Source organism: Cibotium barometz, chromosome 9 (genome assembly GCF_041138505.1).
Source record: "Cibotium barometz isolate CiBa-2024 chromosome 9, ASM4113850v1, whole genome shotgun sequence".
In the NCBI taxonomy this organism is placed as follows: domain Eukaryota; kingdom Viridiplantae; phylum Streptophyta; class Polypodiopsida; order Cyatheales; family Cibotiaceae; genus Cibotium; species Cibotium barometz.
The window spans coordinates 49,008,771-49,018,088 of NC_141054.1; the positions used below are offsets into that span (position 1 = coordinate 49,008,771).

At 48.6% G+C, this 9,318-nt stretch overlaps 1 protein-coding gene across 1 annotated transcript; it reads left to right on the forward strand.

The window, feature by feature from the left end:
- Window positions 1-6,223: 6,223 nt before the first annotated feature.
- Window positions 6,224-9,118, forward strand: LOC147635656 (uncharacterized). The gene is made up of 3 exons (XM_086803041.1): window positions 6,224-6,940; window positions 7,070-7,230; window positions 7,590-9,118. The coding sequence occupies exon 3, from the start codon at window positions 7,776-7,778 to the stop codon at window positions 8,916-8,918; it is 1,143 nt and encodes a 380-aa protein (XP_086659167.1). The 5' UTR covers window positions 6,224-6,940; window positions 7,070-7,230; window positions 7,590-7,775; the 3' UTR covers window positions 8,919-9,118.
- The last annotated feature ends 200 nt before the right edge of the window (window positions 9,119-9,318 follow it).

The window sequence follows — 9,318 nt, forward strand, 5'->3', positions numbered from 1 at the left end:
ATCCTTCTAACCACACTAACACATGCACACAGGGCTTGCCTTCTCCCCATTGGGTGCCTAAGAAGCTCCTAACCACACAAAGCTATTATGAGGGCCCATCTACCTTGTGAATCCCCCAACGATCCAACTCTCACCCTCATCCACCGGCACCCCAAGCTCCTTGTTCCCCTCATAGGCAACCAATTTGCCAACCACAAGCCCACAGGGTATAGGACAAACGCCGACCCAAATGCTCTCCACAGCCCACCTATCCTTAATCACACCCTTAACCGTGCCCAAAACCAACCTCCAAGTGGATCCCCAAAGCTCTACTATAAGCCCAACATTTCTATGAGGGAAATCATCATATTTGGATCCCAAAGTCACCCCAACCCCAACTCCCACCTCGTGCCACTCCGCAGTCATCGACCTTTCAATGGAAACCCAAGGTGGCCTCCACCACAACGACTGCCCAAGAAAAAGGGAAACAGAAGCTTCACGATGACAACTGCCCCACGGCTGTTCCAACTTTTGTTCAACTTGCCACGGCCGTAACAACCCACACGTGAAATGCCATGACCGTTCCATAATCAAACCCAACTGCCACGGCCGTTCCGAAAGTGCCACGATCGCACCAATTTTTGGTCAAATCACCAATGACCCCCAAATGAAGTGCCACGCCCGTTCCATCCTCAGCAAAACTTGGTATGCCCGTTCCAACAACTGCCACACTCGTACTAAATCCAAACCCGATTGCCACACCCGTTCACTGAAGATGCCACGATCGTTCGCCAGAAATGGTGGCCACGCCTGTACCATTTAGGTTGCCACGACCGTGTCCTTCTATAAAAGTATATATATGGGTCCCACCCCCTCATTTCCTCATTTTCAGCTCTCAGTGTGACCAAACTCTTGCCAATTTTTCTCTCAAGCCTTCCTATGCTCACACCCTCTATCACCCATGGCTGACACCTCCGACTCCTCCATGGAGGTCCAGCACCACCCCACCCTCAAGAGGAAGTGCTTGATGGGGGGATGCTTCGAGGAATATGCCCGCCACCCCACACAACTTTCACACTTGGGGGAGCCACTCATGAAAGCAGGTCAGCAGCCACACCATGCACTCTCTGATGAAGAACAACCATAAAGTAGAGCACAAGCTTCTTTATTTTATAGGGTCATGCTACAGGGCAGTAGTAGCAGCCAGCCCCGCAGTGTTAACATGTATGGAGCACATGGGGCTAGGAGGTCTGCTAACTATGGAGCCGTGGGGGGGGGGGGGGGGGCAGACCTATACAACTGCCTTTATTTCCCAAAAACTTATGATGCCAACTTGCACATAGGTGCAGTACGCAACAATGAGGGGGGCAGCCACATAGAGAGTACACCTGAGCGTGGACTTGATCAGAGATGCCCTGTAGCTCCCCCACCTGGACCAGCCTTATGTGCGACTAACAAATGCTCCCAAATTGACCAAGAGCTCTTACATGGGCGCAACAAACAAAGAGGGGGTCAAATGGGCCAACATCACACAGGAGGAGCTAGTCATGCCAGCAAGGGCCCTACAGTTTCTTTTGACAACCCAATGGACAGACCGCTTTAGCCACTGCAGCATGTCCACTTTGGCCAGGGTACACCAAGGACAGCCAATAAATTGGGCCGAATATCTGCACAAGGAGCTCCATGTCGTTTGCTCCAATCCTTAGGGGAAGCTTGCAGCAACCACGCTCCTCTCATGAAAGTTCTTTGCCATGCTGTCGGGTGTGGGAGGAGCTTCCTTGAGCCATCCAGCTCAGTGGCCTAGACGCAATACCCATCTCAATGCCTCCCCCGCCATCCTCTCCCCAACCACCACCCACAAAGTGACATCAGCCAGTTCCCCAAGTGGCCCACCCAACCAAGGCCCTACACAAGAGGAGCAGGAAGCAAGATGAAAGGCTGTAAAGGAGGAGAGACAAAAGCAAGCATTTTTTGATCAAAATGTGTTTGAAACCCCACCTCCACACAGCTCAGCTGAGATCCCTCCTCACTACATAGAAGCAGGGCCCTCCTCTCCTCACTCTACTCACTTTAACATGTTGGAAACTCTTCGATGGTCCAAAACAAGGAGCTTTCGATCAAGCCACGCACATGCTAAGAGTGTGCATGCGGCTTATGGAGTAGTGCCAAACTTTGCACTAGGATTTTCTCATATGGCCAGGGAGCTCATTACTTAGATGACAGATTGTAGTAGCCGTAGCCCAACGAGAGATGTTACTGGCCAAAGCTCAGGAGCAGCAGATCTCTGCGGATTTGTATACAACCAATCTCAACAACCTACATCTGCAAAACATGATCGATGAGAAGGAGAAGCAGTTCGGCCAAGTAATCACAGAACTCCAACAGCAGCTCTAGCAAGCTCAAGAAGCTGCACAAAAGGGCCCACAATGACCTATCTTTAGCCCATACCATTGTCAGAGACTCCCATAACCGAGCCACTGCTCTGCAGAGAAAACACTTACAAAGACCCAGATCGATTTCCAGCGATACAGGGAGATCTTGAAGGACACACTCCATGAGATGGAGGCCGCACTGGATGTAGTAGAAGCTAAAGCAACACAACCCCCACCAACACCATTTGCTCCTTCCTCCAGTGTAACAGAACGAAAGGTGGATGCGCTTATGGATATGGCCACGGAGCTGCCCCTACTTGCCCTACCACCACATAACCCCTTCTAGCTCCTCGACCTCCACTACCAGAGTGTCCAACTTAACCTACTCTAGCTCAACATTTTTCTAGACGAGCCTCTCTCCCGCACAACCTACAACTATCTCCTCACCAAGATCCCCCTCTCTAGCATCGCCCTCCTGCCTCTCTTTTTCTTCCAAGGGCTTATTTCTTTCACCCACCCCCAGATCTGCCTACGAGCTCCCCACCCACCCACTCCAATACACCCTCATCAATTGGTGTCACCTCCTCCGCTTCGGCCAACCCATTGAACTAGCTCACATCATAGACCTCTCATTTCCCAAAGGCTTGTGTCCATACCCCTACTCCTCACAAAGGACCACCGACGCTCTCCCAACATCTCCACCGTAGGGGTTGGCACGTAGTTGATTTTGCGCCCCCTCCGCAGGGAATTGCCCCCTACTCCGCAGAAGGCCTTCTTATCCTCTACCAAAGGTGTCATGTGCATATGGAAGTGATGGAAGCCACATGCATCATCCAATTTGATGACTCACATGTGGCCTGCCCAATGGATGTCACACCTGAGGAAGCTGCGGAGGCGAGAGCATTTTTCAGGTCGCATGGCCCAGAAGATGCCAAAGATGAAGCTCATGGAGCGACCACGATGGTCATGATGGCGGCGACGACAAAACCAAGGAGGACTCCCACCTCCACCCCCACCACCCTCATCTCCCCTAGTCCCTCTCATCCAAGCACTAGCTCCCAACCACCACCACCCCCATCTAGCACCTCAACCCTCCCCTCTTCCCCTCCCAATCATCTCCACCACTCCGTTTTCCTATCCCACCTCCCTCACCACCCTCACCTCCCTCCTTATCTTTGAATTTAGACATGCACACAACCCTTGTTGATATCCCTTCAACCTCAGCAACGCCTCCGCCCATACTTCATGCCAACCTCGCCACGAGAGTCTCTTCATCGCATACCCCTCCACCCTCATCACCGAATACACACCCCTCCCCCCCACCCCTGGAAGAAGGTAAAATTCCGTCGTCTTCGCCAGCGTAAGGAAGTCGACCCTTCGCTCAATCCACTCAGCTGTGGTACCCTCTCGACAAAACGGAGTTCGAGAAAGGTGATCCAAATCCTGCTTGATCGATAGCTCTGGGCGACACCCGATCACCCGCATTATGGATCGCATGGACATCCATGTCCTACGTTCATATATAGAGGCCAAGCATCACACATGGCGGTAGGAGCATCCCCCACGACAGCGAGCAGGCTACATTCGGCCAGCCGCCACCACTGCTCGCCCTATCACTTTTGATCTCATGGGCGAGCAGCCGGGGCCTGGAGGTGCCCCTTTCTACCGAAGCCCTTTATTTGGGAGACATATTGTAAGGCGCCGCACCCCCTTCGCATCAACCCAGAGTACCTGCCAATCCGAAGAAGGTGGGCTTGGAACCTCTTCCACGAGGATCAACAAAAGAACCCAATGTTGCAGTTCAACTTCCCATGGTTTGCTCCTTCGACGTCGCAGCGGGGCCCTACACGGAAGAGACAATGATTAAGCGCTTCCATGAGTTCATCCAAAGATATGATCAGGTCCTCGACCCAGCCATGATTGCAATGATCAGATTCTTCAACTTAATCATCACAATGTTAGAGGCCTTCCCTGGCTGGGACCACTACCACGAAACATCAACAAAGGGCCAACACTCAAGCAGATTTTTGGCTTTTATGAGCGCACCATGTGGATGCCTTCCTGGTGCCTTTAGATGTTCGAAGACATGATGGAGATGACATTTTGGACGAGCTATCAAGTCTTCCATTGAGCACCCCCTACTCCTACCTTGCACCGCAACTTTATCTACACATATTCAATCTACTGCCGCTAGATCCAGCCAACTCTGAGGACGGACCTGAATTAGGGAGGGGGTATGTTAACCACTTTGGTTAACATTGCTTTTCAAGTGTGGCTATGCTTATTGTAACTCATCTTTTGTAACTGCGCAAAGCGCTTAATGTAAAAGAGACATGGGATGACTTGTGTAATGCCGGCCATAGAAAATAGTTGTACATAGAGCTAGGAAGACTAGTTTTGGGCCCCCAATTGTAAATGGGTGGCTAGCCAAAAAAACTATGAGCTCTTGTATATAGATGAAATATGAAAAGGGATAATCCCATTAGTCTCATTGGAGTTTTGCTTCTCTCTCTCTCACTCTCACGACGAGCTTGTGGATGTATGCTTGCTTGTTGTGCTTGCATGCTTGATTGTTGGTGTGTGCTTGTAGGGATGGTGATGCTCTAGCTTCTATCCTTCTCTCCCCTCTCTTTGCTCTCTACCAAGTCCCTCTTGTATGCATGTGGCATGGAGTGAAGGTTGAGCTTTCCATAGCTCCCTCCTTCTTGCTCTCTACCTATTGAATCTCTACCTAGGTGACACAAGTAGAGGTGGAGTGAGCTCCTAGCGCCTTCACATCGAGGAGTTAACCCTCGTTAGGGTTGGCTAAGTGCACGTCCCCGAACTCGACCCTTGCATGTTGTTTCTGTGTTACGATTAACAATGTACAACTTGTATGTACAAACCACTTGTGGTTAATAACCACCAGCAATCACAATTTATTTGTCATGGTCTCTGTCTAAAGTCTACATCACACAAAATAAAATCTAGATAATACAAGGGTGTGTTCACACACGCTTACACACATTTTGCCTAACGAAGAGTTCATACACGAGTTATTATACATTGCAAACTACACATATTTAACAAGCTCAACCAATGGATGGGGCTAGGCTCAATGTATAATAACTCGTGTATGGGGCTGGTTAGGATAGAAAACACACACACACATGAAGCAAGATAAGAGTACCTGTATTGATTTGCAACAAGATGATTCTGTTGAAAGAGCCTACACACAATAAAAGAAAGGTTATCTACTGTGAACTCTCCAAAGGTTATTGTAAGATAGGGATGATTGGAAAAGGTTACGGCGGCAGCCATGAAGAAGACGAAGCAAGGAGAGAAGGAGAGGAGGAGCTGATAGGAAACAACTTGTGAGCTTGGGTAGGTTGAATTGGGTCCTTCGATTTCTCACCTGGGCCAATTTTCCCTAGAAAGAAGGAACAACTAGTGGGAATACTAAGTGGCAGGCTTGAATTTTGACGAGCACCCTTGCCTTTCGAAATTGATGGGTTTGGTGAAACATAGCAAGTTTTTTTGTATCGTAGGGTAATTTTTGATGGGCATTGCAAAATTTTGCAAGTATTGTACGACCAAAGTGCTCATTGACGCCCGTCGGCGAAAAGCAACTATGCTTAGGTGGCCAAGTTGTGAAAAGCCTCATGATGTGTACATGCACCGTATACAGTAGTGGCTACAAAATGGAGGGAATCCAAGGGGCACACTTCCAAAGTCTTCTTTTATTATGTGGTGGGCCCATGGGCGGGGGGTGGGCTGGAACTGATTGGCAAGTGCAAGGATTGTTGGTCTACATGGCAAGTGGGTGATAGCCACGCCGGCCAGTTAATGCCAGATGGCTTACGGAGAATAAGGAAGGTGGGAGTGCCGTGTGGTGGTATGCCATGCATGCTTTGCCTGCAGTCAACACCAACCTTGCGGCCACTACGTGAGAACAATAAATAATAATATGAAAATAGAAAACAAAAATAATTATTTTGTTATTTCTCTCAAAATTGCCAATCTTTGCCTTCTCCTTTTCTTCTCTGCATCATCGTACATATACAGTCGCATACCTTTGCCCATCTTTTGACTGATTTCTGTGCAAGCTCGCAAGCTAGTAGAGCAAGCAAAGGTGCATTTCTGCAAAGCTTCGAAGCTTTCCATGCTCTCCCTGTACAAGCCATGACTGTTTGTTGGCTCTCTAGCGTTTGAAGAGACATGGGGCTTCTTGCTTGTATGGCTTCAACGCTTCTCTCTCTACCCTCACGCTGCCTGCACCAGATCCTTGATTTCTCTCTTCTGCACAACATCATATGACAACCAGCAATCTGTGTTTAGTTTGTAACCGTAGTCTTCTTCGTCCTCTGCTCCAACCTTCCTTTGCGTGCTTCTCTCTATTAGCAGGGGCAACCCTTCTTCTAACCATCACCACCTCCGGCGGCAGCCCCTTTCTCTGGCGACGGTTCTTGGGTCGCGACAGCTGCTGTGGTCTGTGGAAGAGGAGAAGGAAAGCTTCTATCATGTGCAGATCAGCCCGCCTCACTAGACTTCGCACCGTCAAGCATGGAACTGGCATTTCAGGGAAACCCGTGATGGTTCATAGGTGTCAGGTAAGGTCCTTGTGTTGCAGAAGCTTCCTTTTCCGTTCATGTGTGTGTCAATTTCTCCATCTGCTATGCGGCCTCACGCGAGACTTGTTTTGGCTACCTGGAGTCTCATGGCGTTTCCATGCTTTGCAGGGCGAATACTTTAGACAGCTTCTCAAGCCTATTACGTAGATTTCGTCCTTGGGAAGTTCTCCTTGTTTCTTAGTCGACGGAGTTGCCTCTGGATTTTCTTGCATCTGTGGAGAATTCAAGCTCAAGTGTGGCGCATATGCTAAGCATCCTTGGCGTTTTAGGTATACAATTCCTTCCTATAATCCTACTCTTATTCCTCCATTGGAAGGTTGATTTTTCTCAGAGTAGGGATCGCGAGCTCCTAATGCTACTGAGTACGACTTTCTAAGGTGGAAGAGATATAACATCTTGTGATACTGTCTGAATTTTGTGCTGAGTTTTGAGGTAGGATTTTGATAGGCTTGTGCTCATATCTGCTTCAAGCCTAGCTCGTACATAATTTTTATTGAAGCTAACTCCGCTATCCCAAGTTCGTGTAATTTTATTGGAGGCAGGGCCTTTAGATTTACAGATGGGTTTGAGAGGAGCAGGGTAATAGGTTTTCTGGTTTTGAGCTGAGATTGTGACTTCTGTGCTGCAGTTTCTCAACCAAATCTTGCAGTTAGCCGGGGTCTGTAAACTGTTGATGCTGTACTACAACTAACTGTGCGAAGGATCAGCAGGTCTCATTTCACCAGCAGGATTAGCGGGGGACTGTAACCTGTTGATACTGCACTACAACTATCCGTGCGAAGGATTAACAGGTCTCATTTCACCAGCAGGAACAATGAATTCTTCCTCAAACCCAGATGGGGGAACTGTTTGTGCAGTAAATCCGTTTAATGAGGGTTTCTGTTTCCAATCCTCTCAGCCTAACCTGAAGAGGTTCATCATGTTTGATCATAGTGGGGGTAAAGGCAGGGTCTTCTTTCACCCCGCCCTTGCACAGGAGCTCTTTGGCCCCACGCTGCATTGTGAAAGCAATGGTGCGACACAAGATAAAGAATCTGCTAAGCCATCAACGAATCTGCCATCATTGAAGGATGCTCAGTCCGATTTGAAGCTGAAGGCATACAGAGAAATGGTGGAGGGAGCCTTCGCCTCCCTGCAGACTCTCAGGAGCAGCAGGCTGTGCGATCTGGCTTCCATGCGTCAACAGATCTCAAATCCTATAGTCTATGGAACTCTGGCATCATTGGAAAAGTCTAGAGTTTCTGAAGCCATAGCCACAGCACGAAATCCCGGGGCACTTGTCGCTCAAGCCATGGCCCAGTCACAGTCACCCTTGGCTTCTGAAACCCTAGTCTGTGAAGGGAAGTCCAAGGTTTCCGCAGCCCTACCCTCACCAGAGAGTTTTAGGGTTTCTGAAACCTTAGCCTCATCAGAATTCCTGCCTTTTCCTAGTAAGAGCCAGCTTAGTGGTATGAAGTCTGCTGAGACTGCTGCAAGCGAGAGTATGAGGGAGAACACTGAAGATCTGGATGCCTTGTTGAGTTCTGACGAGGAAGATGATGATGAGGTAAGGAGCACAGGCCATTCTCCAGACGAGACCTCGGGGAAAGAAGAAAGTTGCAACGGAGATGAGGACGATGAAGTGCTGCAGTTCTCAAGAAAGAGGAGAAGGGAAGATGAGCAACAGGGGAAAGGAAGCAAAAGAAGGGAAGAAAGGCAGCAGGGGGGAGGAAATTTCAAGGAGGTTACTTCAGGGGAGGAAGTGAATGATAAGAGGAGCTTCCAATATCACTGTCAAACTGGGCAGAGTAGCAGGAGACAAAAAATCAAGAGGACTGTGAAAGCTTTGAGAAGGATGATACCCGGCGGAGCTTTCCTTGATGCTGCCCTTGTTTTGGATGAAACGATCCTTTATGTTAAAACACTACGTGACCGAGTTAACCAGCTTGAAGCCAGCCGCTTCCCAACCAAGCCTTGATTCCCCTTGTTTCTTTTTGGCCTATGTTCGCTTTCAATGTCTTACATATCCATCTTATATGTAGTAGCTTGTTCCCGACCACTATTTTGTTAAATCTCTATGAAGCATGATTTTGTCTCTATCATATCTCCCCAATATGAAGTTCTACTGGCTTGTATGTGGTTTCACTTTTTGGGTTCAAATAACTTTTCTTGGTTCAATCTTCCTCGGCAGATTGTATTGTCTACTAATATAAAGTTATGCAAGTTTTGATTTGTTCCTCGTACATTCCAGCTGGAGTAGTGCTCTTTTTATTCCGTGCACAACTTCAATGACTGGTATTATGGTGTTGGCAGCTGTGCTGTGGATGTTCGAGATGTTAACATGGGGTGACATAACTCGCAATGTGTTAAAAGTACTT

Excerpts from the sequence above, each read along its gene's own strand:
- LOC147635656 (XM_086803041.1), top strand. The coding sequence starts at position 7,776 with ATGAATTCTTCCTCAAACCCAGATGGGGGAACTGTTTGTGCAGTAAAT.